Source organism: Rhineura floridana, chromosome 9 (genome assembly GCF_030035675.1).
Source record: "Rhineura floridana isolate rRhiFlo1 chromosome 9, rRhiFlo1.hap2, whole genome shotgun sequence".
Taxonomy (NCBI): domain Eukaryota; kingdom Metazoa; phylum Chordata; class Lepidosauria; order Squamata; family Rhineuridae; genus Rhineura; species Rhineura floridana.
Window position 1 is genome coordinate 82,498,062 of NC_084488.1, and position 27,550 is coordinate 82,525,611.

The window sequence follows — 27,550 nt, forward strand, 5'->3', positions numbered from 1 at the left end:
GATGATTGGGGTTCGGGCAAAACGAAGGAAGCACAATGTCCTGATTGCAATGAAAGACTGAATTGACCTTGGGGCGGAAGGAAGGATCAGTTTGCAGCACAACAGAATCCTTGTGAAAGACACAGAGATGGCGAGCAGAAGACAATGCACCCAGTTCCGACACTCGTCTCGCAGAAGTGATCGCAATCAGGAACAGGACCTTGAAGGACAGCAGACGTAAAGGCACAGTCCTGAGAGGCTCAAACGGAGGGCGTTGTAAGGCCTGCAGAACCTTTGACAGACTCCATGAGGGAAAACGGTGGACTACAGCCGGTGAACGTAGAGCAGTGCCTCTGAGGAAGCGTTTGATGAACGGATGTGAGGCAATAGGGGCACCAGTGGAGGACACTGAAAGAATGGACGACAGAGTGGACGCGTGTCGACGCAATGTGTTGGGTCTAAGTCCCATCATGAGGCCCCTATGAAGATATTGCAGTACTTGTTGTACTGTAGCCTGTGAAGGATCGAGGTGCTGAGTCTGACACCACCTGGAAAAAGCCACCCAAGTATGTTGATATATACGGGTGGTGGATGGTCATCTCGAGGCTAGAACAATGTCAGTGACAGCATCCGACAGTCCAGCCGACCTCAACTGTCGCCATTCAAAAGCCACGCTGTTAGGTTGAGCCACTTGGGGTCCTGATGACATACTGGGCCCTGGGATAGGAGGTCTGGCCTGACTGGTAGTGGCCAAGGATCCGTCACCGACATTGCAAGGAGATCCGAGAACCACGGTCGACGGGGCCAATATGGTGCTATCAGCACTAGCCGTGCCCTCTCGCGCCGTGCCTTCCGCAAGGTTCTGGCTAACAGTGCTATTGGAGGGAAGGCGTACAATAGGCCATCCGGCCACAGTATTAACAGAGCATCCACCGCTTCCGCTGTCGTGTCCAGGTATCGTGTGAAGTACCTGGGAAGCTGGTAATTGCGACTGGAAGCAAACAAGTCGACTGAGAAGGGGCCAAATCGATGCTGGAGAAGATGGAAAACGGTCGGATGAAGTTTCCATTCTCCTGGGAAGACTTGCTGTCTGCTGAGCCAGTCCGCTGTCACATTCCAAATACCTCTGAGATGCTCTGCTTTCAAGGACTGTAGATTGTGTTCCGCCCAGTCGAAGATGAGGTAAGCTAGATCCTGTAAGGAACGCAACCTCGTTCCCCCTTGTCTGTTCAAATGTGATTTTGCACACGTGTTGTCGGTTCGAATAAGAACATGGTCCAAGAGGAGCAGAGATTGAAAATGGAGCAGAGCAAAGTGGACCGCCTTTAGCTCCAGCCAATTGATGCTCTGAGCCAGTTCTGTTGCGGTCCAAACCCCTTGAACAAACAGAGTTGCAGTGGGCTCCCCAGCCGAGGAGACTGGCATCTGTGGTGATGACAGTCCTGTGGGGTTCTCTGAACGGAGTGCCCCGGGTGAGATGTTTTACCCTCGTCCACCAGCGGAATGATAAACGCAGTTTGGGGCTCAAGGGAATTGCTCGATGGTTTGAGCTGGCAATGTCATGTTGGAACGGCAGTAAGGCCCACTGTAGCTGACGAGTATGGGCTCGAGCCCATGGAACAATGTGAATGGTGGACACCAACATTCCTAGAGCCCTGGCTAGAAGCATGACGTCTGCGGATGTTTTGTGCATCAGGGATCTTGCGATGTCTGTGATGGTGGTTATGCGGTCTGGAGACAGGAACACCGCCTGCGCTCGATGTTTCTGACTGTGGCCAAGACAGGCTTTCGAGTGTCCTTAGGGTCAACAAGCACTGCCTTTAGTGCTTCCTCGCCGAAAAGTAAAGATCCAGCATAAGGTGCCCGTGATAGATTAACTCTGGCAGTAGAGTCAGCCTGCCAGTGACAAAGCCAGAGTGTCCGTCGGGCCACAACCTCAGCTGCCATGGCGCGTGCCCCTAGCTGATTCGCGTCCAAGGTGGCGTTGGCCACGAAAGCAGCTGTTTTGCACAATTTTATTAACGATCTTCGCAGAGAAACAGGGTCTGGATTGGGATCCTCGATGAGGTCGTCCAACCACATCATCGCTGCCCTGGTAAAAATAGAGGCTGATGTAGATGCCCACATAGAAAAGGCGGTAGCCTCATGAGACTTGCGTAAGGCGAAGTCCAGTCTCCGCTCAGCGGCATCCTTTAAATGAGATTCTCCTTCCCGTGGCAAGAGAGATCTGGAAACTAAACTGGAAATTGGCTCGTCTATGCCAGGGACGGCCAGCTTGGTAGTAAAGTCCGGGGCCAAAGGATAAAGTCTGTCCGCAATGTTATTAAAATGGCGTGCTTGTAAGGGGTAAGACCATTCATCCTTGGCCAGTTTAGCGATGGGGTCTGGCACAGGTAGATAGTGTTCTGCTGGAGCAGGGGATTTCAAGACCCTGGCCCCTTTTAAAGCGGGAGTAGCATCTGCAGTTGGGGTGGATTGAAGGCCTAGGGTGTTCAACACTCTGTGCGCAAGAGGCTGGTAGTCTGAGGAATCAAAGAGGCGATAGGATGTATCCTGCTCATGTTCCGAATGGTCACTCCAGATGTCTCCTTCGTCTTGCAGCGGAAATGCGGAATCTTCCGCACCAGAGACGTCATCAGCAAACCTGCCCCTGGCAATGTCAAACGGATTTGGAGAACATGAAGGGTTCGTCTCACTGTGAGCAAGTTGGTCCCCACTGTGTGGAGGTATAGTGGGAACTTCTGATGGTGACTGTCTCTGAGCGAAAAACGACAGCATGCCCTGAAGTTGAGTAATGAACTCCTGGGACAGCTGCAGTCTTGGAGATGTAGCCCGTTGCTCTTGGATAGGCGGAAGTGCAGACGGCCCCACAGGTTGTGAAATAGAGTAAGCCCCGGGTTGGGTGACCGTTGGATGCTCAGAAAAGCCAGGGAAGTCCTCCTCATCAGAGGACGCAGCAGGAGACTGAAAGAGGGTAGTTAATGGTGCATGGGTTGAACCCTCTGGATCTGGAGCAGAGACATAGCGAGGTCGCTTGGTTGTGCTGTGGCTGGCAAGATGTTTTGTTTTGGCAACCGCTTTAACATGCTTATGTTTGACCGCCTTAGGTGTTTTAGGCTTGGGTCGTCTGGTTTGCCTCTGGCTGTTGTTTTGGCTTGGGTGCCTGGGTTGTCTCTGGCTGTTCTGCCATCATATATTTTAAGGGTAGCAGTGCACGGCACACGACTGGGGCAGAATGCACAGACCCGAACAGGCTCAGTACACGGCACACAACTGGGGCAGAATGCACTGGCTGATAGCTAAGTACACTGCCACGATGGGGCAGAATGTACACTATGAACAGGCTTAGTACACGGCCACAGATGGGATGGAGCAGAATGTACAGTCATAACAGCTTTGTAAGGTTGCCTGGGTTGTCTCTGGCTGTTCTGCCATCATATATTTATTAAGGGTAGCAGTACACTGCCATGATGGGGCAGAATGCACTGTTCCGCCATCTTATATTTTCTATGGGTATCAGTACACTGCCACGATGGGGCAGAATGTACAGACCCGAACAGGCTCAGTACACGGCACACGACTGGGGCAGAATGCACTGGCTGATGGCTAAGTACACTGCCACGATGGGGCAGAATGTACACTATGAACAGTCTTAGTACACGACCAGAATGCACGTCCAGATATCTTGGCACAGTATCCGTAGGTGTGGTACAGTATGGAGCAGAATGTAATATTTGCACAGCTTTGCACAGTATCAACAGCTCTGGTACACGGCCACAGATGGGGCAGAATGTACAGTTCAAACAGCTTTGCGTGGTATCAATAGCCTTGGTACACGGCCACGGGTGGGGCAGAACGTACAGTTCAAACAGCTTTGTATAGTATCAACAGCCTTGGTACACGGCCACGGATGGGGCAGAATGTACAGTTCAAACAGCCTTATATAGTATCAACAGCCTTGGTACACGGCCACGGATGGGGCAGAATGTACAGTTCAAACGGCTTTGTATATTATCAACAGCCATGGTACACGGCCACGGATGGGGCAGAATGTACAGTTCAAACAGCCTGGTATAGTATCAACAGCCTTGGTACACGGCCACGGATGGGGCAGAATGTACAGTTCAAACGGCTTTGTATATTATCAACAGCCATGGTACACGGCCACGGATGGGGCAGAATGTACAGTTCAAACAGCTTTGTATAGTATCAACAGCCTTGGTACACGGCCACGGATGGGGCAGAATGTACAGTTCAAACAGCCTTATATAGTATCAACAGCCTGGTACACGGCCACGGATGGGGCAGAATGTACAGTTCAAACGGCTTTGTATATTATCAACAGCCATGGTACACGGCCACGGATGGGGCAGAATGTACAGTTCAAACAGCCTGGTATAGTATCAACAGCCTTGGTACATGGCCACGGATGGGGCAGAATGTACAGTTCAAACAGCTTTGCATAATATCAACAGCCTTGGTACACGGCCACGGATGGGGCAGAATGTACAGTCCAGACAGGGTTTATTGGGTATCAACACCTTGCACACTAGGTATCAGTTGCAGCAATAACAGGCTTTGTACAGGTCCAGCAGCTTCTGTATATAACCAACAGCCTTTGTACATGGCCATGGATGGGGCAGAATGTACAGAGCAAACAGCTTTTGTATAGTATGGACAGTCTTTGTACACGGCCACGGATGGGACAGAATGCACAGTTCAAACAGTTTTGGTACAGTAGGAACAGCTTCAAGCAGTTGCAGTATTCAAATAGTCGCAAGAGGCAGCAGCAGTAGCAGAGAGAAAGCTAGGTAAATCACGCTGTGGGGCTGCCAGAAAGCCTTGGCTCTGCAAACTACAGCCCGTGTAATTGAGTCACTGTAACTGACTAGACAGAAAGAGACAAATAAAATGGCGGCCGCAAAAAACGGCAGGAAAATTGGCCAATCAGAGAAGCTTGGGGTGATAAAGAAGCAATGGCGGTCACAGGAACGCACCAGCAAGCACAAAACAGTCTCAAACCAAAACTCTGGGACCGCTGGGCTGGGAGAGCACGATTGGGCTCAGCAAACGAGGGAAAGAATGAGCCGCAGCCGCGGGCTCTAAAGGCAGTTGCAGTAGGCTTAAGATGCCGCAGACGAGCCAGGGGAGGCGGAGCAACCCCACCAGATAGGGGCTCTGACACAGAGCCGCAGCCGCAGGCTCTGGAGCTGCCGCGAGAATAGGCGGCAAGGGGGGGAGAAAAAGGATAGAGGCGGCGGGGACAGAGAGCTGCAGCTGCAAGCTCTAGTTAATTGTAGTTCGCCTGCTAAAGGAGGGAGAGCCGCAGCCGCAGTCTCCCCGAACGTCCGTGAGACACGGAGCCTAGGCTCTGGGGCCGCCTCAAAAAGTTGCCGCGGCAGTAACCAAAGACAAAAGGAGCCGCAGCCGCAGGCTCCTTGTAAGTGCCAGCCAAAAAAGGCACAAAATATGCAGCGGAGCGGACCAGGAAGCTGCAGCCGCAAGCTCCTGAGTAGAAACTACGTCCGCCGCCTGAGGGAAAAGGGAGCCGCAGCCGCGGTCTCCCTAAGAGCTGTTAGGCTGGTGACGGGGGAAAAAACGAGGGCAAGGGAGAACCCCCCCAACGAAATTCCCCAGAACAAATTACGTATAGCCAAAACAGTTGAGATAGGAGAGGGGAAAAAGAAGGTACAGGAGTACACACACAAACCTCCCACCCGTCACACAAATACAGAGAAAACTTATCAGAAGCTACGCTAGCAAGAATTTCAAACTTGTTCGGTACGAAGGCAAGAATGAACTAGAGAGTGGGAGGGGCCTGACGCCCCTAGTCTTGACTTCAGAAACATTCTTGCCTTCGGACGATAGGTGGAGTCACTACCCGCAGTGATGGCATACCTCCTATGGAAAATCTCTACACCACCTCCAGCAGTTACCAAGAGCACAGACATAGAAATATTCTACAGGACCTGCTAACATGGAATCATTTCTCAGTGGCTGGGAATAGTGACATAATTGTTGTCATAGCTGGATCAACTCTTATACACTAAGATCACAATAGGTATGCTATAAATCTGAATGATATATGCCATTATCCAAATATATTATTACACAGTAGCATGGGAATTAAAGTAATACAAGTAAAAAAAAATCATCTTACCTCTCTGGGGAACTGAAGAGTCTGACACACTCCTGGACCTTGAAACAGCTGGAGATTTTAAGTTATGAGCTGCTGTTCCAGGGGACATATTACTGCTTGTGCTGTGCTCATTGAAAACATTCGGTGACTGAGCCACGTGTGTAAATGAAGCAGACTGGCTTGGCTGCTCCCAGGTTCTACAGTATGCTTTTCGTGATGATTCGGGAGACATATGCTGGTTTACTCCTTCAATAGAATCTGGCGTCCCAGGGCCAGATGTTACTGGGAAAGAAAATAAAAAGTATGTTATCATTCTTTGCACTAAATGGCGGAGAATTATTAGCTAAAAGCCAATATTACTGGATTATCGGAGGATGCATTTCTTCAGTCTGACATATTTTTATCAGCCCATCCTGTATCAATTGGTCACAGTTGTGAGATACAGCAATTATTAATTACTAAGGGTGGGATCTAACAATTTACCAGCAGAAATGATGGGACTTCCTGTACTCTCTCAGCAGCTCCCCCATCCCCAAATCTGCTCCAGAGGGTCCCCTAACCCTCCAGAACAGATTTTGGGGATGTGCAGGGCCTAGCAGGCAGAGGAGAGGAAGGGTAAGTCCCATTTGTACATGCAGTGCACCACAACTGGATGTGCCTAAGACTGATCCCTGTTAAAAAGAGTTCAGATTCAAAGGGAATCAAGGCCAAGACAAATACACATACATTACACACCACTACTTTGTTGTACTACTTGCTCCGACCACAAAAAAGAAAATCTGTTTCTAATGTTAACTATATAGTTCAAAATACAGCAAGAATGATATGAAATAAGCAAGTAATGAGAGATAAAAAGTCTCTATGATTTATTTATTTTTTCCTTACCTGGCAGATTTATGGTTTGGTCACCTAGAAAGAGACGTCTTGCGATGCTCCTCCTGTACCAGGCTCTTGGAAAAGCTAAAATCTCACTTAGTCTCCTCATGTCATATTTAAAGGAAGCAGATCCTATATCACACACAGCTAAGAATAAATAAATAAATATTGTGAAAAGAGATTTTATATTTTACCTTTCACATTACTTATTTTATATCTGTAGCATCTGACACATCTATAGCTGCAGAGAGAGGCAATGTTTTAGAGATCATGATGCAACAGGAAGGTCATACTTCTATCTGAGACTACTTAATTGGCTTCAGTAATGCTCAGTCTAGGGGCTACAGCAATTTTTCCCCATCTTTCCCCATCCTACTTGCTCCCCAATGCTGATAAGAATTTCCTGTCTCCTCCTCCTCAGAGCTGCAGCTACAACCAAATTGCTTTATGTCACAGCTAGCAACTGTGTGTGCCTAATGCAGCAACAGCTTGCTCTATAATGAACTTACATTCTTTTAAAATATTTTAACTTTGGAATCTCTTGCTAACACAAGAAGTCCCCCCCCCTTGTGTCTAGCAGCCACTGCCAAAAGTTTGGTCAGCCCATCTCAAAAAGAACATGGAGTTTGAAAAGGTGTAGGAAAGGAGAACTGAAATGATGGAGTGCAGTACCTTCCCTATACATCAGGGGTGGCAAACTAATGATTCTGCAGATGTTGTTCAATGACAACTCCCATCATCACTGACCATTGGCCATGCTGGCTTGGGCTGATGGGAGTTGTCCAACATCACTGGGAGAGCCACAATTTTCCCATCATTACTATAAAGAAAGGCTAAAGGGTTTTTTTTTCTCCTGCTCTCATAATACTAGAACTTGGGGTCACACAATAAATTGATTGGAAGTAGATTCGGACAGTGAAAAAAGTGGACGAAAGAAAAATCAACTCATTTGAAATGTGGTGTTGGAGGAGAGCTTTGTGCATACCCTGGACCACAAAAAAGAAAAAATAACTGTGTGTTAGAACAAATTAAACCAGAACTATCACTAGAAGCTAAAATGATGAAACTGAGGTTGTCATACTTTGGACACATAATGAGAAGCCATGATTCACTAGAAAAGACAATACAGTAGGGCCCCACTCATACGGCAGGTTAGGTTCCAGGCCCCTGCTGAAAAGCAAAAACCGCCAAAAAGCGGATCAGCTGTAGCACAGGGGTCTGGAACCTAACTCGCTGATCGTGCCAGAGAAGATCAGCTGTAGCGCACTACAGCTGATCTTCCCCTCCTCCAGTGAGATCAGCTCCAGCGTGGGAGTCTGATCGCGCCAGAAGAGAAGATCAGCTGTAGCGTGCTACAGCTCATCTTTCCCTCCTCCAGCGCGATCAGCAGGACTGCAGGAGTCTGACTGCCCATGAGGAGGAGAAGATCAGCTGTAGTGCACTACAGCTCATCTTCCCCTCTTCCAGCGAGATCAGCTGGAGCACAGGGAGCTCCAGCTCCCCCTCCAGCTGATCATCCCGCTGGCACCGTATTAGCGGAACACCGAAAAGCAGGGCTCTACTGTAATGCTGGGAAAAGCAGAAGGGAGTAGAAAAAGAGGAAGACCAAACAAGAGATGGATTGATTCCATAAAGGAAACCACAGACCTGAACTTACAAGTTCTGAACAAGGTGGTTTACAACAGACGATATTAGAAGTCGCTGATTCATAGGGTCGCCATAAGTCTTAATCGACTTGAAGGCACAAAGCAGACACACACAGCTTCAGACAATAAATTGATTGGAAGTAGATTCAGAACAGACAAAAGAAAATACTTTGTTACACAAGCACATATTCAAGTTATAGAATTTGTATGCACAAAATGTGATGGCAGCCATACATTTAGATGGCTTTAAAATGAATCAATTTATGGAGTACATGTGTATAAGTGGGTATCAGTCTTGATCACTAAATGGAACCTGCAGGGTCAGAGGGGATATTCCTCTGCATGCTAGCTGCAGCGGGAGGAAGGAGGAGAGGTAGAGAACAGTATCAAGCTGTAGGGAACTAGCTAGCTAGCTTTTGTTGAAAACAGAATGTGGGACAATAGGGATCATAGTCTGATCCACAGTGATCTTACTTGTTAAGTTTAGTTAGTTCATTATATTTATATGTTGCTTCACATAACCAAAGTGATTTACAATAGTAAAATACAACAAAATAAGAAATTCAGTAACATATATTACTAAATAAATTGTTCAATCAAACAATAAAATACTGAAAGTATTCATATGAAGAAAGAGTAATCTAAAACAGCACAAAATATGCACTCATTCCAAGGAGCATGAACACCAGTAGCCACCAAAAGCCTGACCATCAATGCTGTCTAGCTGCCCAGGAGAACAGTTAGTCATGTGGAGTGAAAAGTATGTAAAGGTTCTAATCCTTTCCCCATCATCTAATTGGAATACTGCCAAACATTACAGTGTTCAAACTGCCCTTTGGATTTTGATATTTCATCTTGGGTAGATCTCTTGCCACAACAGAATCCCTAAGAAGTCCATGGGATCTGGTAAGTTGCACTTGGTTTCACCATTCTCATATTCTCCAGATGACTGAGAGCTGAAGAAATGGTGGGGAGGGAATGGTAGCTGTTGAACAGGCTGCAGCCGATTGGAGGCCTCTAGATTTTAGTGCATTGTGATGATACAAACTAAATGCTATGACCTTTAAGAATTCAGACTGCACATTGGTCCCCAAGTTAATTAGCTGAAATTAAACCCATAATTAGTTCAAATTATAAATTAACTACAAAGCGGAACTGCCCAACTCTATCATCAAGACTAGGGTTCTACGCAGTGACATCTAGAAGACCTCCAGTTTCGAGTTTAATTACATTTTGTTTCAACTATAATATATTGCAGACAAATTAAAAGAACCAAGTGATATAGAAGCACAGCCCAAGCATTTTTTCTCTAAGTGACAACTACCCTGAACTTTGATGGCAAGACTGATACCAAAAAAATGCGACACTGTTTTGAAATAATATTAGCCTTAATTTTATGAATTATAAATTATTTACATTTTCCTCCTTTAAAAACAATTTTAATGAATGAGACTCAATCAAAATTAATTCAAGCAAAAAATTCAACAGCAAAGCTTGACCATGTCTGCATTGTCAGCATTATATGTTTGTAGATGAACAGGAGGTGTAATGTGTCAAAACTGTAAACCACCATGGCCTATTCTGTTTGCAGCATAGATAACTTTGTCAAGTATATGGCACCGTGCAGATTTCACAGAATTTATGTACATCAGACATGCAGAGTTATGTTATTTCAGTCACAGCTTGAGTGAAAGACCATGTTTGTTTTCAAAAAATCAGTATGATAGCATGAGAGAAAAATCAATATGATGACATGAAGGGCCACAGACCAGTGGTAAAGCATTTGCTTTGCATACAGAAGGTCTCTGGTTCAATTCCTAGTATCTCCAGGTAGGACCTGGGAAGGTTCCCTGCCTGAAACCCTGTACAGCCACTGCTATAATCAGTGTGGATAGACAACACTGAGCAAGATGAAGCAAGGGCAGTATAAGGCAGCTTCCTAGGTTTCTGTGACTATGGGTTGTATCCAGCACTATGCAAGCAACAGGACTTCCATCTCCTCTTCTTCCCACACCCAAAATCTGCTCCAAAGGATCCCTCCCATTCCCCAAGCTGATTTTGAGGATGTGAGGGGGCCTGAAGGGCACAGGAGAGAAGGAACCATTTTGCTCTCCAGAAAGGTGTTTCTCTGGGGGCACCAGGCCAAGTGGGTATCATTTTCCTCTCCTGTTGCTTGAGGCAGGAAAGAGTTAATACTCCAGAGGACTCTCATCTCAACCCCTCCCACAGATTGTTAGTTCGCCATCTGGCTAAGCTTGAAAGTATGCTTATAACAGAGAGAAAAAGTACTAACAACATAATGATTCAAAATGAACTCACTGTAGCCAACATGAAGCATAAACGTCCAAATCTACTACGTCAGTCCCCTAACCCTTTAACCTCCACCCCCCTTTCTTTGTGTTATTTGTCATGTTCTGGTGAATGAAACAGTTCCTTCTCCAGTGGGCACCAGGACACCCCCAAGTGGGATGCTCCAAAGCTGACCATCTGTCTGGGTGGGTACGTGCCTCTTAATGATCCAGCAACACCTGCTGAAGAACTCCACAGCTACGTTGATCAGATCTGAAAACCACAGCCTCCTCAGTCAATATGGTGCAATTACAATGACATTGGCCCTCTGTAACCTCACATCCTCCGTGGCACAGAGAGGTAAGCGGCGGTAACGCAGCCGAAGCTCTGCTCACAGCCGGAGTTCGATTCCAACGGAAGGAGGAAGTCGAATCTCCGGTAAAAGGGGTCGAGGTCCACTCAGCCTTCCATCCGTGGTCGGTAAAATGAGTACCTGGCATATGCTGGGGAGTAAAAAAAGGCCGGGGACGGAACTGGCAATCCCACCCCATATAAACGGTTTGTCTAGTAAACATCGCAAGACGTCACCCTAAGAGTCGGAAATGACTCACACTATAAGTGTGGGGACACCTTTACCTTTTTAACCTCACATCCTTCAGCACTCGAGCCAACAGAGGGATTTGTGGAAAAATATAAAGTATCCCTGTCAGCCATGCAGAATTCAAGGCATCTACACCTTATGCTGTCAACTACGGGTACCTTGTGTAGTACCTTTGTAGCTAATTTGCATCAGATGCAAAAAGATGTACATCCATTCTCCCAAACCATCTGCGAAACAGTTTGAACACCTCCTTGTGAAGTTGCCACTCTCCCAGCAACACATCTTGTTGACTCAGCCAGTCCGCTTGCACATTGTCCACCCCCCCGATGTACTCTGCTGTGAGGGATTTTAAGGATCTCTCTCCAACAGTCTTGATGCTTCCTGATTGAGAACCAGCAATTTCATTCCTCCTTGATGACTGATGAATGCCTTCACAGAATTGTTGTCTGCCCTCAACATCACTTGCTTGAGGTGAAATAGCAACACAAAATGTTGCAGTGCCAGTCATGCAGCCCTCAACTCTAATAAGTTGATGATTTGTGCTGCTTCCTGAGATGACCATGCTCCTTATACAAGCTCGCCCCTGCAATGTGTGCCCCAACCTCTTAGGCTCACATCTGTTATTACTTCCCTTGATGGGTTCTTCAGAGGCAGACCTCTGTGTAAATTGCAGTCCTTCCCTTGATGGGTCCTTCAGAGGCACACCTCTGCAGCAAATTGCAGTTGCTGTTAGCAACTGGCCTGTTAGAGGAATCTGAAGCTGGCTGGAATGAGCTATTTGCAATTGGTAAGGTAGAATTGCCCACTGAAGAGGCCAAACATGAAATCTGGCCTAGATAGAGAAACTAACATCCCTAAGATCTTTGCTAAGGTCATGAGGTCATCCAAGGTTTTTCCCACCAATGGTTGAATGCCCAACTTCATCTTGTCCACCCTTTCCTCTGAGATATTGTCTCTTGTTTTGTATCTATCATTGCCCCCAGATGCTGCAACCTCTGTGTTGGGGTCAGATGGCTCTTTGCAGTGTTTACCAAGGACCTGTGGTCCTTGAGAGATGCTAGGATGACATGAATGTCCTGATATGCTGACTGCATTGACTGTGACCAAATCAAAATGTCATCTAAGTATGGGTACAGGTGCATACCCTGCTGATATAAATGAGCCACAAGGGTCACCATGATCTTTGTGAAGACCCTTGGGGCTGATGCCAAGCCAAAGGGCATTGCCCTGTGCTAGTATTGTTGATTGCCATAAGCAAAGTGAAGATACTTGCAGTGCTGTGGATGAATTGGCACATGTAGATAAGCTTTGGTCAAATCTATGGAGGCTAGAAGCTCTCATGGTTGCAACACTTCTCTTATCAAAGCCAATGTCTCCATACAAAATTTTTGGTATGTCACAAATCTGTTCAGGAATTTTAGGTCCAATACGGCCCTCCAAGCACACCTTTCTTTGGCATGATAAAGAACAGAGAATAAACACCACAGAACTTCTGGCCTGTTGGTCTGATTCTACAGCTGCTATCTGCAATAGATGATCTATTGCCTCCTGAACTAGCCTGTGCTTCTCTGGATCAAAAGAATTGGCGATGGTACAAATCTGCTTGGGGGTGGAGCCTGAAATTCTATTTGATTCCTGTGATCCAATGGTCAGATGTTGCTTCCCACCATTGAGCAAAACATAGTAGCCTGCCTCCAACAGGAGTATGAAATAAGTCAGAATTGCCTTTGTTGCCTTCTACCTCTGCTAGTGGTGACCAAACTGGAACTCATGCTCCTGTTTGCTTCTGGTTGCGTGGCTGGAATCTTGATCAACTCCAGGTTTGCCTGTTGGAGTGGTAATCTCACCCTCTTCTGACAAATCTGGATGGATGTTAAGTCTGGTACATTTGTAACGACTAAAGTAACGCCAATTGTCTCTTTTTTTGTTTGTTACTGGCATTGCCTTCTTCTTTTTCTTTGTCTCCAATAAAACATCTTCCAAGACATCCTCACCAAACAATTTCTTGCCAGCATATGGCTCTGTTGCGAGCACCACACAGGAGGTAGCATCTGCCTCCCAATGGCGAAGCCACAAAATGCGCCTAGCCACCACTTCAGCTCCCATGGCTCTGGCTGTGAACTGTATTGCATCCATTGTAGCATCAGCAATAAATGCCTCTGCTCTACAAATCTGCAGAATGGTTTTCCTGGGTCTCTCTAGATCTTGATTTGGATTGTCCAAAACATCATCTAACCACAGCAGTACTCCCCTTGAAAACACAGAAGCTGCACATAGAGCACGCATGATCAATGCTGTAGCCTCATGAACTTTCTTTAGTGCCAAATCTTTCATTCTGTGAGATCCTTCAACAAAGCATTCCCAACCCGACAGGGATTTTTTGGATACTAAAGCAGAAATTGGAGCATTAATTGCTAGAGTCCTTAGCTGTTCCATGAACTCTGGTTCTAAAAGGTACAATTTGTTAGCATATGACAGCGATTTTTTAGACCGAATTGGTAAATCCCATTCAGATTTCACTATTTTTTTTAAGTAGTGATGACAGTTTTGTTTCTGGAAGCATAGTGGCTCCCTGGATGTAAAAAGTGCCTGCTCAGTAGCTGTGTCCTTTAAATCTAATGCTATCATAGCCTTGCACAGCACAGGTACTTAGTGAGCATTATGGAAAAGTTTTGAGGTTGGCTGCTCTTCCACCTGTGAACTATTACTCAATTATTTATGTATTCATTTATTAGATTTATATCCCACCCTTCCTCCCAGTAGGAGCCCAGGTCAGCAATTCCTCTATATCATCCCCCAGTGAGACAACTGAATCATCATACACAATCTGATGTGCATCAGTGTTTTGTTTGCCAGACCTCTCTGCTATCACCTCTGGACACGTCATGTGGGTCTGGTGAGGCATTTGCATGTGTTCTCTGTAGCCCGTTATTCATTAACAGAATTAAACTGGTTGATTCAAATGAGCAATGTGCTGCAATATATTGGAAAGTAATTTCTTATTCACTATTGCAGGGTGTGCTTGTGAAATTTGCCCTGCTGTGCAGGTACCACTTGAAAAGACTGGCGAAATGCAGCTGGTTCTGCAGAAATATCAGCCATCAGAGCTTTGCTAATGTGATTTTTTAATACAGCAAGGCTTAAATGAAAAGGTTCTACCTGCTGAAATTCCTGATTATGACAGGAGATGGCAGCAAAGACAACATTATCTGCCCGTGTTGAATCTTTATGCTGTTCCTACTGGTTTTGATAAGAGATGGCAGCATAACTCAAAGGTACAGTATCTGAGCAGCTCTGTAGAAGGTCAGATTGCTGTGTGTTAAGTCCAGTGAACTCCTCTTCCTCCTCTGAATCTGAACAGAAAAGAACAAGTGGATCTGGAGCCCTTTCATTCTCAGAGGGCATCTCATCATTTGTTGCCACTCTGCTGGCTTTCATCTCATGTAAGCTGCTCTTCTGCACTCCACTGATGGTAAAACTAAGATACTTCCCCCCCTAGTTTTGGTGGCATTTTCCTCCCTGATTGCTTTGCTTACAGGGCTTGTCAGGCTTTTATGCACATTACTAGCCACTTTCTCTGCTACCACAAGAGTTAATGGGCCACCCAATTCTTGCAAGGCGGTTTTCTGTTGCTCAAAATGGAGACCGCCTCTGTGTGCGCTGCCATGGGCTTGAGTATTTAATTGTCATTTTCTTCTCTGAGTGGCTGCAGGCACTACCGCACCAATCACTCCTGCCACTTTCTGTATTGTTTTTAATTTTTTAGAGTGCTCTGATGCACCTTTAGTTTGATCCTTAAGCATTTCACCACTAGCAGGAATAGCGTTGGTTTTTTTTTACCTTGGGAACCTACTGCTCAGTAACCAGTTGAATCAACCCATAAAATTCATTAATTGAAAACAGAATTAATTTGAACACCTCAGTTAATTGTTAGGTTAATTAATTTAGGAAATCAAGTGCTTAGGACAATTAATTTAGCAATATAATAAATTGATCAACAGACACAACTGACACTTAACAGCCAGTCAGACACACATGCAAATTCATCAGAACATTTCTGTAAAAAACACTCAACCGCAAACCACTCTAAATGGCATTCAGACACAAGAGATCAAAACTGTAAAGAAAGATTTGTGATTGTAAATAAGGATATAAGCCAGCCAGACTGAAGAGCACGGCGAATACAGTACTGCTCAAGTGAGGCAGGAAAATGAACTAACACTCTGTGGGAGGAGCTGAGGTGAGAGTCCTTTTGAGCATTAACTCTTTTCGGCCTCAAGCAACAGGAGACAAAGGCAATACTTACTTTGCGGTGTCTTGGTGCCCACTGGAGGAAAAGGTTCTGTTGCACACATGGAAGTCTGTTGCATCAGTGGAACTGCAGCACTGGGTACAGCCTTTTATTTAAAAAAAACTTGGTGACTAATTCATTTAATATAAAATGAGCTGTGCATCACATCTACATGACAGAGCTAGAACACAATATCACAAGACAACAATGTGTTACTCTGATATAAATGCATTGGAGCATTTACAGCAATGGTGTATGATGGACTGAGTCCAACCTTAAACAAGATTGGTAAATACCAGATATGTTTATTAATGTAGTATCCATCTTGCTTGCAGACTTGCTTGTAGACATGCTCTCAAAAAAGGTAGCACCTCCCGAACGCCTTATTCTTGACAGGCTAACTTTCACAAACTCCAGATTGATGCTCAACGAATCTTTACGACCAGTAACTGATGAGGGTTCTTCATCTACATTTCCTGAAACCACAAGGAACAACATAGCTGTTTTCACTGAATTTCAAAGTTCTCACACAGTGGCGGCAGATTTTGAACTGAGAACACACACACACTTTGGCCTATATAACACCAGTTAATGAATAAGGTCTATATATCACACTACAGATTGTAAAAATCTGAGTTAGGAAAGAATGTTATAGCATATACTACATTAGTGGAAAGGACACTAAACATACACAGAAAACTGGTTCTTTAATGTACGTTCACATATAGCAACGGAAAAAAATACTTGCAGAGAGTCTCAAGTTTCACTTGGAACAGGTTTCTTTCAAACCTTAGGAATAACCAACACACTTTCATAAAAATTGATGTTCTGTCATTACCTAGGGATCCTGACCCAGAAGACAATCCAGCCACACTGGACTTCTGCTTTCCTGCTCCATACGGATGAAATACATAAAGGGAGAAATCGGACATGCAGGCTGTGAAGCTCAGACCTGAAGAGCTGCTGCTAGAGCCTGTCAAATCTGACTGGCTACTACTATGCCGTGTCCTGCCAAAAGGACTACCCAGTCCAGGTGATGAACCTACAGTGCAAAAAGAAAAATCAACAAAATAGTACACATTAATTAAATAAATTGCATGTACTCTAGCATAATCCCAAAAATCATTCTCCTGACTATTTCATTTTGACCATCAAATAATATGATACAGACATGTAGAGATATGAGACCAATTCAGGCATTATACTCCCAAGCAGAACACACACATTGGGATGAATATGCTAGCTCTGTCTCCTACGGGGACCTGTATTTGTGGAAGCTCCCCATGCAATGTAGAACCCTGATTTCCCAGGATTCTACACTGTGCAAGAAGGCTTCATGAATAAACAGGGCTCCCTCAAAATTAGTATGCTCATCTTCCCTCCCCACTCACATGTTCTACTCAGTATAATGCCCGAGTAGGACTATATTCTAGGTAGATTTCCCTAGATTATGCATTACTGCAAATCTGGGTAACTTTTGGAAATACTCCTATGAATTATTTATTTTGACAAGGTTTCACTATGTGAGGTTGTCTCCTTGGGAGAGGTTATTACATTTACACTGACTGAAAAGCAGGTATTTCAGGTAGCACACCCAGTGAGAAATTTCTTTTATGCCCTCAGACACCCATACTCCCCAATGCCATATACCAAACTGATGCTTTCAATACTTCTTTCAAAATGAAAAGTAGCTTCAGATGAGACACATGAAACCACAATTCAAATGCCCTTGTTGATGCATGGAACAAATTATTATTATTTAGACAGCACCATCAACGTTCACATGGTGCTTCACGGGAACACAAGCAAACACTGACAGATTCTGCCCTTAGGAGCTTGAATCTAAATTTTGACAGGGAGGGGACAACTGGGAAAATAGATGAAAGGGAGAAGCAAGAGATGTTCCCCTTCCTTAAGAAGTAAATCATTCAAACATTTCTTTAAACATTTCCAAAGAGTAAATCGCAATGCAGTGAACACTCTGATCCAGAGTTACATGCATGAGCCTTAGGGCTCATGTACACTCCTCTTCTTCTCTGGTGCAGCTGCAAGGAGATTGGAAAGTTCTGCTTTCAACTGACTGAACTCACACAAACTGTGGTGAGTGCTAACTATGGTGTGAGGAAACCAGTCACTTTCAAGCTGTGGTTGATGATTCTGGCTTGTTTCCTTGAATCATAGTAATGCTAGCTACAGTTCTCGGCTCACACAACACTAGTTACTGCAGTTAGTTGAAAATGGAAGCAAATACTTTTCTCCTCCTTGCAACTGTGATAGAGAAGGAGATATGAGGCAGGAGTGAATAAGCTCAAGGCTGATTCAGATTTATTCCTGTCACCTTAAATAGTGGTTTAGCGTTGCATCCAAAAACAGCCATTCTGTTATTGAGTTGTTTTGTAGCTATCAGTGCCACTGAATAACTAGAAAAATAACAGAATTTTTCAAATTAAATTTTACCTGGTGAGACAGTTTTAAAAGGCATCTTTGACCCACTTTGCGAAGCATTTTCTGTAGGATAGGTTGTGCCTAACGTTTCCAGTTCCCCTCGATTAGAAGAAAATACAAGGTCAAGTGAGGGAAGTTTCAACATGCATTCTACCCGTGATACAGGTAAGCAGCTGAACTTGATCTGTGAAGGCTAAACAAAAGAAAAAAATGTTTAGGACACATGTGAACCTGCACAAGGACAGACGGTTGAGATTATTTAGTTCACTGTACAATCATATAACATAGAGAATGCATGATTCTGCTCCAAGGAGTTTTCCATATAAAGTTTGATAGCAGAGGAGAAGAAGGTGGCTGATACTCTCTGCTAAACTAAGTGATATTGCTTGGAGGTGAAGCACTCTGATAACCATTTCCATATGAGCAAACCGAGAAATCCAGATTGCTTTATCACACTTCTCACTGAGCAAGAATGACACATAAATCAATTCAAGTCAAATCTGCACTAGTCTTATGTGCCTGGGTCATTATAATTGGTTCTACTATGCAATCACACTAATCAATTGTCCCCTCTGAAGCTGTTTCCATTGTCTCAGGATTTAACTGTATCCTAAGTTCCTTGGAAGAAGTGTGGGATGTAATGTAACAAATTTTAAAAAAGCCATAATACAGTTTATTCAGTTACACAATAGGACTTTTAAAGAAAACTGCAAGACAAGAAACTGTATATGCAAATACTTCTTTCTAAACCAATGAATGAATACATTTCTGGCAATCAAGAAAGAGAAAATGTGTGCTAACTGATTAAGAGCACTAATTTAAGGTGGCAGATCTCTTATAAAACTTACCAACTTGTTACCAAAAACTGTATAGCACATGCAAATAACTCCTGTTAATTTTGCAAATGACTTTTTTCTTGTTTTTCATTTTTAAATGTTATTTTAGTACAAAATAGACAATACATATAAAACAAATAAAAAGTCCATCCTACAACTAGGCTAATACACACAAATACATACATGGATTCATGAATACAAATCTCAACATTCAGCAAATTCACGGATATACAAGTAATTCCTTCTGATTATGCCATCAAACAGTCAATTCCTGTATCTGCTATGTCTAATTCTCTTTTAATATATATAATTACTGAGATCAATTTTCCAATGTCTTCATGACGTATTTTATAAGACCACATCAACGAAGTCAATTTTAGCACATACAGCTGATCCCAGATCTTCCTAATTAGTTCACTTTTGGGGGACTTGTCTCCTGTTCCCAGGTTTTGATAAATTATATCCAAGCCATTGTTATGTATAAAACTGGTATTTGTGGTTTTTTTTGTACTCTCTTGCCCGTCTGTATAATTTAAAAAGCACAACAGGGGGTTGGCCATTACTTGGATATTAAACATTTCATTAAGAATTCCTTCCACAATTTTCCAAAACGTCTGGGCTTTACTACAGTGCCACCACATGTGCAAGAAATCACCTTTCAATTTTGCCAATTACTTTAATGGGACATGACCTGCCCTCAAGATATAACTTATGTTAGTGTTCATTCTCACCTGGACTCTTACATAAACTACAACATCAACAGGGAAAGACGAGTATGCTGATGTTGATGAAGATACTAAGGAGGCTGTGGATTCTTCCAAAGGATCTTGCATATCAAACTGCCCCATATCCTCATCCTGTGAACTGACAGCTTTAAAAAATAACAAGGATATAATTAAAACAGAAAGACATATTTTTAGGGAAATGGACTTATAAAATAAGCTGTGGGAGAAACAACTTAAATCTGCCATGTGATACCTGCATAATTCCGTTCTATTGGAGTTATAGGAATTGTTTCAAGGGCCTTCTCTAGAAAGTCTAACAGGCAGGGACTAATCACCATTTCTTCTGGCAAAGACTGGAGTGCAACCCAAGCATATAATTTTGCTGTTTTTATACCACCACTTCCTTTTCCTTTGGCTGAAAAGTTTGAGAAAAAAATGGTTTAGTGGAATACTAGTTGAACAACTTCTATTAGAGAACAAATTAAAATACAAGGTAAGTTTATTTAAGTCTGGATCACTTAGTCCCATGTGGATGATTAAGATAACAATTTACCTCTGCCCAATGGACCAAATCCCAAGTTTTTTCCATGTACAATGTTTTCAGATGGGATTGATTTAAATCATCAAGAAAACAAAGTCAATCTAAATCAGTAATTTAAATCAAGTTTCTAGCTTTCTAATTCATAAATGTCCCAAAGAAGCCTGCAACCTAAATTAGTTGATGTAACAATTAACTTATTTTGTTATTTACAATTAGCTTTTCTGTATAAAAATGCATTCAAAATAGCATATAAGGCAAGTTCATAAAAACACAGTAAGATTAGTTAAAACAGCTCTTAATGAGAAAAGCAACTGAGAATTGATTGGAACAAATGGGTGGATCTGTGTGAACAATGACTCTATCCTGATAAAAATCATATAAATGCTTCACCATGGACAAGACATTCTGTTAACATACTCTTCTGGCCGATATGATTGCTATCAGAAACAGAGCTTTAAGAGATACTTATGTGCCTGGAACAAAGAACTGAGAGCAGAACCAGCTGATCTGCTGGTTGCTTGGAAATCCAAACAGTAGCGGCCTGAAATGATGCTGGATCTGGTGGAAGACACCCTCATTCAACTTCCACTCCTCTGGAAGTAGATACTGCCTGCTGAGCAAGTCAGCCTGCATGTTGTTGTCCTTAAGATGCTTAACTGCCAAGAACTCCAAATGTGTCACATCCAGCCTTTACTGTGATGTTTTCAATTTTCACAAAATATTGCTGTATTCCTGTTGCACACCTGCCCTTTTACCAGGGATTATCCCTCCTGCCACCCCATGCTTGTTACAGTGGGAAAAAGGAGCAGTTCGCCACAATCATTGCTCAGTGTGAGCTTTACATCTGCGTGTGGCAGTCAGATTTTCCCATTGACTCCTTGAAACTGGTCTTCATCCTCAGCTTCCTGGAAGGGGAGGCTGCCCAGTGGGCAACACCTCTGTTTCTTTGGAATGACCCCGTGCTAGTCCAGTATGATAACTTTGTTGAGGCCATGGTAGAAATCTTTCAAAATCCCAGGAAATCTTTCAAGATGGAAAGGCCATTGTGGCCCACCAGTTGAGAACCCTATGGCAGGGCAAGAAATCTGTCGGGACTTATACCAACACCTTTCATATCCTGGCCCAAGAGATGGACTGGAATGAGTCTGCTTTGATGTACCTATACCATAACGGCCTCAGCAGCAAGATCCTGGATGAATTGGCATGAACCCTGCTACCAGACACCTTATTAGAGCTCATCCAGCTGTGCCTGCAGTAGACAGCAGACTTGAAGGTCATTGCCTAGAACGCAAGGCTGAGTCAGCCCGAGCCTAGCCTCCCACCCTCGTACGTGCTTCTCACTCAGCATGGGAACCTCCACCCAGTCGGAGGTGGAGCTCATGCAGATGGGGGGGTTGCGGCCACATCTGACCGAGGCAAAGAAAGAGAAGCATCAGAGAGAGGGGTTGTGTCTCTACTGTGGGAAGGCAGGACACCCTGCAAAGGCTTGCCCCTCCAAGTCAGAGAAAATCCAGGTGCAGAAAAACTCCAAATCCCAGCTATTATAGAGATCCATGAGCTGGGATCAACTGTAACCCAGGGACCTCAAGTGGGCCTTCTGCCAAAGTCTCCCCCTCCCTAATGGCCAGAGTTGACCTAGCGTTTTTATGCTTATGGAAAAAATTCTCGGAGGCCAACTCACCCTCACTGGCCAAACTTTGCTGGGAGGTACAACTAGAAAAAGGGGGTTGGGCTAAAAATTTCTATGATCTGGGTATCCAGTATCTTTTGACCCCTCCTCTGCTCGCCAGTCTCAATCCAAAGGCTCTGTCTAACCAAATTTACGATAGTGACGCACAACATGACATCACAAGGATCGCCACTTCCCATTTTTCCAAATGGTTTATCTACATCAAACCAAATCATACATGGCCGCCTTATTTAGATGTCCTAACATGCGCGCCCCTCAGAAGAGCCTATACTGAATTACGTTTCCAGGTGATGCCCTCAAATTATTTGTATGGCCGATACTTAGGTATCCCACATGCTGAAAGGTTATGCATAGCAGGATGCAGAGTGCCAGAAGATCTAATCCATTACATGCTCGATTGTCCTTTATATTCTTCCCCACGAACAAAATTTTTAGCACCGCTGATTCCAATGAATAATAACGACAATAAGTCCCAGATTTTGATTTTTTTTATTATCTGCTATTCAGCCACATATGATAATTTCTATTGCTAACTTTGCTCTAGCGGCAAAGAAACTGAGAGCTTCTTATTCTGGGAATAGTTGTTAAAATCAATTTATTTGAAATTTTAATTTAAATTCAATTTAGGATGATTATTTTATATTGTATGAATGTATATAGTATTCTTGTTGTAACAGCCTATGGCTATAAACAATTTATTAATAAACTGAAACTTCTGCCAAAGTCTGCCTTACACATGCCAATCTGCCTAGGCTTGCCCACGGGTCAAAGCATTCAAGTGTTTTCCATGATCTATTTGGGAGCATACAGTAACTTTATGGACTTGGACTTTGCTAAACAACACGGCATCCCAATCACCATGCTTAAGACTCCCCTTGTCCATGGAAACCATTAGATGGGTGGCCGCTGACATCAGGAGCAGTCACCCAGGCAACTGCTGGGTTGTGAGTGGAGCTACCTGGGCATGTAGAGTGACTCACCTCCTACTTGGCCACCCTGCCCCTATTCCTGGTGGTCCTGGGGATGACCTAGTAGGCACAACATGATCCTATAATCTCTTGGGGGTGGGTGGAATGGGGGGGACTATCAGAAAGCCTTCGAGATTGTGCTAGCCGAACTCCAGATACTCTGAGCCAAGACCCAGACCCTCCAAACAGATCTTGCACCTACAAGTGACTCAGCTTGGGAATCAATTGTCAGTCCTGCAGCAGAGGACTGCCCCAGCCCTGCCACAGTGCCTGCACCTTGTGTTAAGATGCCTGTGCCTGTCTGGATAACGGTGGTGGCACTGCTCCTGGTTTGGGTGAGAGCGGCTTGGGCTTCTCCGGCCTTTCCAATTTGCGGGTTGCTTTCCCCACGGAGCAACCACATAGCAGGCCTTATGGGGGCTGGAAGCCACAAAGCGTTTATGTTCCCGCTGATGCTTCGGTAGGGGGGGTTGGGGCGTCTTGTTGTAGCCCATAAGAGCGAGGCCATGCCATTGGTTTAGGAGGATGAAGAAGGACTCCTCCTAGGGCTTGCGCAATGAGCGCTGCTGCTCTGAGGTGAGGAGGCAGCGTCGATGACTTAAAAACACTGCTGCTAAATTCCCATCTCCGCGGGTAGTGAGTTCCATGTGGGGTGGCATACAGCTGAGAGGAGCGATAGTGAGCTGTGGTCCAGGTGGAAGGGAGGGTTGTCCTCCCGTAGGGAGCCCCTTACAAACTTCCCGCCCCTGTGTGGTTCTGATAGAGAAAAGGAGGGGAATCCCCTGCTTGGCTTGCCTCGCACCGCGGAAAGGCTCTGGGGGAGGAGGGGAAAAATCTTTTTTTAAAAAATGGATGAGAAAAGTAAAGTAGGAAGGAGGAAAAACACAAAAAGATATAATACAAATACACGAGACAAATATACAGGCCCGAACACAGAGCAGATCAACCGTTGTGTGTGAAGGCAGAAGAGAACTGATCTGTGACCTACACAGAACAGGAAGTTCCTGCAAATATCAGTGCTCTTCTGCCTTGAACTGCTAGGTGGAGCTACCTACCCACCTGATATTATATTTCCATGTACAGGAGAAATGTTTAATCTTGTCCCATGTGCAAGAGAGGTAAGTATGCCCCTGGGCGACCAGCCGGGCTACTGGAGCCTCCCCCATGGCCACGGGACCCTGGCGGATAGACTTTATCAAGGACCTACCAACCTCTCAGGGAAACACTACTGTTCTGGTAGTTGTGGATGCCTTCAGCAAGATGGCCCATTTCATTCCGTATGCTAGCATACCAACAGCCCGAGAGACTGCACAATTGTTTATTCAACACATTTTCTTGTTGCATGGGCTCCCAACCAGCCTGGTCTCAGATTGGGCTGCTATTTCGTGGCCTGGGTCTGGCACACCCTGTTGCAGCTACTACAGATTGAACTACGACTGTCTTCGTCACACGGATGGGCAAACAGAAAGTGAACGCAACCCTGGAGCAGTATCTCCGCTGTTACGTCAATTATCAGCAGGACAATTGGGTGTCTTTATTGCTCCTGGCTGAGTCTGTCTACAATAATTCTGTGCATGCCTCTACCCAGCAGACTCCCTTTTTTGCCAATTTTGTCTACTACCCTCGGACTTTTCCCTCTTCTAACTCCACCTTGGCAGTACCTGCAGCAGCAGTTTGTACAAGAGTTGTAGGCGATGCAGCAGCTGTTACAAGAACAATTGGCAAGGGATAAAGCCGCCTATAAGAGACTTGCCGACCAGCACCATCAGCCTGGCCCTGAGATGCAGGTGGGAGATACAGTATGGCTACCTACGCGTTATTGATTGATTGATTGATTGTACTTATATACCGCCCCATAGCTGAAGCTCTCTGGGCGGTTTACAGTAACTAAAAATATTAAAACAAATACCGTATACAAATTTAAAAACACATCTTTTAAAAACAATTTAAAACACAATTTAAAAATTTAAAACAATTTTAAAAACACGCTAAAATGCCAGGGAGAAGAGGGAAGTCTTGTCCTGGCGCCAAAAAGATAACAGTGTTGGCGCCAGGCACACCTCGTCAAGAAGATCATTCCATAATTTGGGGCCACCACTGAGAAGGCCCTCTCCCTTGTTGCCAGACTCCCAGCTTCCCTTGGAGTAGGCACCCGGAGGAGGGCCTTTGATCTTGAACATAGTGTACGGGTGGGTTCGTATCGGGAGAGGCGTTCCACCAGGTATTGTGGTCCCAAACCGTGTAAGGCTTTATAGGTCAAAACCAGCACCTTGAATCGAGCTCGGAAACATAAAGGCAGCCAATGCAAGCGGGCCAGAATCGCTTTTATATGTTTGGACTGTCGGGTTCCTGTTACCAATCTGGCCCCTGCATTTTGCACAAGCTGCAGTTTCCGAACCATCTTCAAAGGCAGCCCCACGTAGAGTGCATTGCAGTAATCTAATTTGGAGGTTACCAGAGCATGGACAACTGAAGCCAGGTTATCCCTGTCCAGATAGGGACGTAGTTGGGCCACCAACCGAAGTTGGTAGAAGGCACTCCGTGCCACCGAGGCTACCTGAGCCTCAAGTGACAGAGATGGTTCTAGAACCCCAAGCTACGAACCTGCTCCTTCAGGGGGAGTGCAACCCCATCCAGGACAGGTTGGACATCCACCATCTGGTCAGAAGAACCACCCACTAGCAGCATCTCAGTCTTGTCTGGATTGAGCCTCAGTTTATTAGCCCTCATCCAGTCCATTGTCGCAGTCAGGTACCAGTTCAGCACATTGACAGGTTCACCTGAAGAAGATGAAAAGGAGAAATAGAGCTGCGTGTCATCAGCATACTGATGGCAACGCACGCCAGAGCTCTGGATGACTGCACCCAACAGTTTCATGTAGATGTTGAACAGCATGGGGGACAGAACTGACCTCTGCAGAACCCCATACTGGAGAGTCCAGGGTGCCGAGCAATGTTCCCCAAGCACCACCTTCTGGAGGCGACCTGCCAAGCAGGAGCGGAACCACCACCATGCAGTCCGTCCCACTCCCAACTCAGCCAGTCTTTCCAGAAGGATACCATGGTCGATGGTATCAAAAGCCACTGAGAGATCAAGGAGAATCAACAGAGTCACACTCCCCCATCTCTCTCCCGACAAAGGTCATCGTACAGGGCAACCAAGGCTGTTTCCATGACAAAACCAGGCCTGAAACCCGACTGAAATGGATCCAGATAATTGGTCTCATCCAAGAGTGTTTGGAGCTGGCCCACAACTACTCGTTCAAGGACCTTGCCCAGGAATTTGCCAATGAATGCGCCTAGTCATAAACTAGAGGCTAAGAGGGTGAGGCCCTTCAAAGTAGAGGCACAGATTAACTTGGTCTATGCTTGCACACCTCCATGAACATTCACCCAGTGTTCCACCATTCATTGCTAACCCCAGAACAGCCACTGAATCCCTACCAGGCACCCGATGCCCCATTGCAGCCAGTAACGGCCATGTCTGAGTCTGAGTTCTTCAAGTCCAGGCAGGACACAGGCTTTGGATCTGGTAGAAATGAAAAACCCCAGGATGCGTCGGGGGAAAGAATCTTGAGATCCAAACCTGCCACTGCACTGAAAAGTAAAGAGATTCCTGAAAAAGTCTATTTGACATTACTTCCTGAGTATCAGAACTCTCGCTCCACTCATCATCTAACTCAATGAGATCTGGAGTAGCCATCTCATTGCCCTCCAACTGCTGACAGTGAGGTACACTTTTTATGAACCACACCTCTGGGAGCTGCATGAGGGTCAGGAAAGCTGTCATCTCTGACCAGCCTTTGTTGCTGCAACAACGAATCAGGGCCAGAGGGAGTGGTCATAGCAGGCACTGACTGTGGCTGAGCTAAAAGAGGAGCAGGGCCCTGGCCGCATAAGGAAATAGGAACAGAAGTAGATTGCAGAGCTTTATGCAGAGTTCCAGACAATTCTTTAGATAAGTCTGACAATGGTGCCTCCTTTACTTATTGTAGCATTTCAGCATTTGGCTGCAGCTGGAACAGACAGAGTAGTAGTATGCTTTGCAAGGTGGCTACCCTTGGCAAAGGCTGTACTGGGGAAGCTTCAAACCTCAGGAATTCCTCTTTCAAAGAAAACTTGGGCCCAATTAAAGCACCAATTGCTTTACTAATTTGGCATCCCTCATCATCATCAGACAGTTTCTCCTCCACCCTCATTTCTCTTAGCACCAAGCAGGCAGCCATTTCTTCTGCCCTCTGGTGGCCCATGCTGTCAGCGCTCTCCTCTCCAAAATTCAAAGTAGACTCACTAGCAGCCATTATTGTCTCCCCTCCAATGCTTACATCTTGGTCTCTCACTGCATCATTACGTTCTGCTTGCGAACAGTGGATGCTACCACACAGGGAGATAAAAGACTCCTTTGAGTCCTGATAAGTGCTGGACCAGATCCCGCATGTGGGGAAAAAGATGGTCTAGCCGCAGCTACTGATGAGGACAGATTGTGAGGCAGGCACCAGTAGCACACATGCATTGGATGTGGTGG

General features: G+C 45.0%; 1 protein-coding gene across 15 annotated transcripts in view; it reads right to left on the reverse strand.

The window, feature by feature from the left end:
- The window catches only part of BLTP1 (bridge-like lipid transfer protein family member 1), a 312,192-nt gene that overhangs the window by 24,078 nt on the left and 260,564 nt on the right, over positions 1-27,550 (reverse strand). For all 15 annotated transcript variants that reach the window (XM_061585180.1, XM_061585183.1, XM_061585181.1 and 12 more), the window contains 7 exons: positions 20,081-20,242; positions 19,834-19,973; positions 18,279-18,459; positions 16,660-16,863; positions 16,118-16,297; positions 7,004-7,141; positions 6,140-6,400 (listed from right to left, as the gene is read on the reverse strand). In XM_061585180.1, coding sequence (XP_061441164.1) covers positions 6,140-6,400; positions 7,004-7,141; positions 16,118-16,297; positions 16,660-16,863; positions 18,279-18,459; positions 19,834-19,973; positions 20,081-20,242 — 1,266 coding nt within the window. The remainder of the gene's footprint in view (positions 1-6,139; positions 6,401-7,003; positions 7,142-16,117; positions 16,298-16,659; positions 16,864-18,278; positions 18,460-19,833; positions 19,974-20,080; positions 20,243-27,550) is intronic.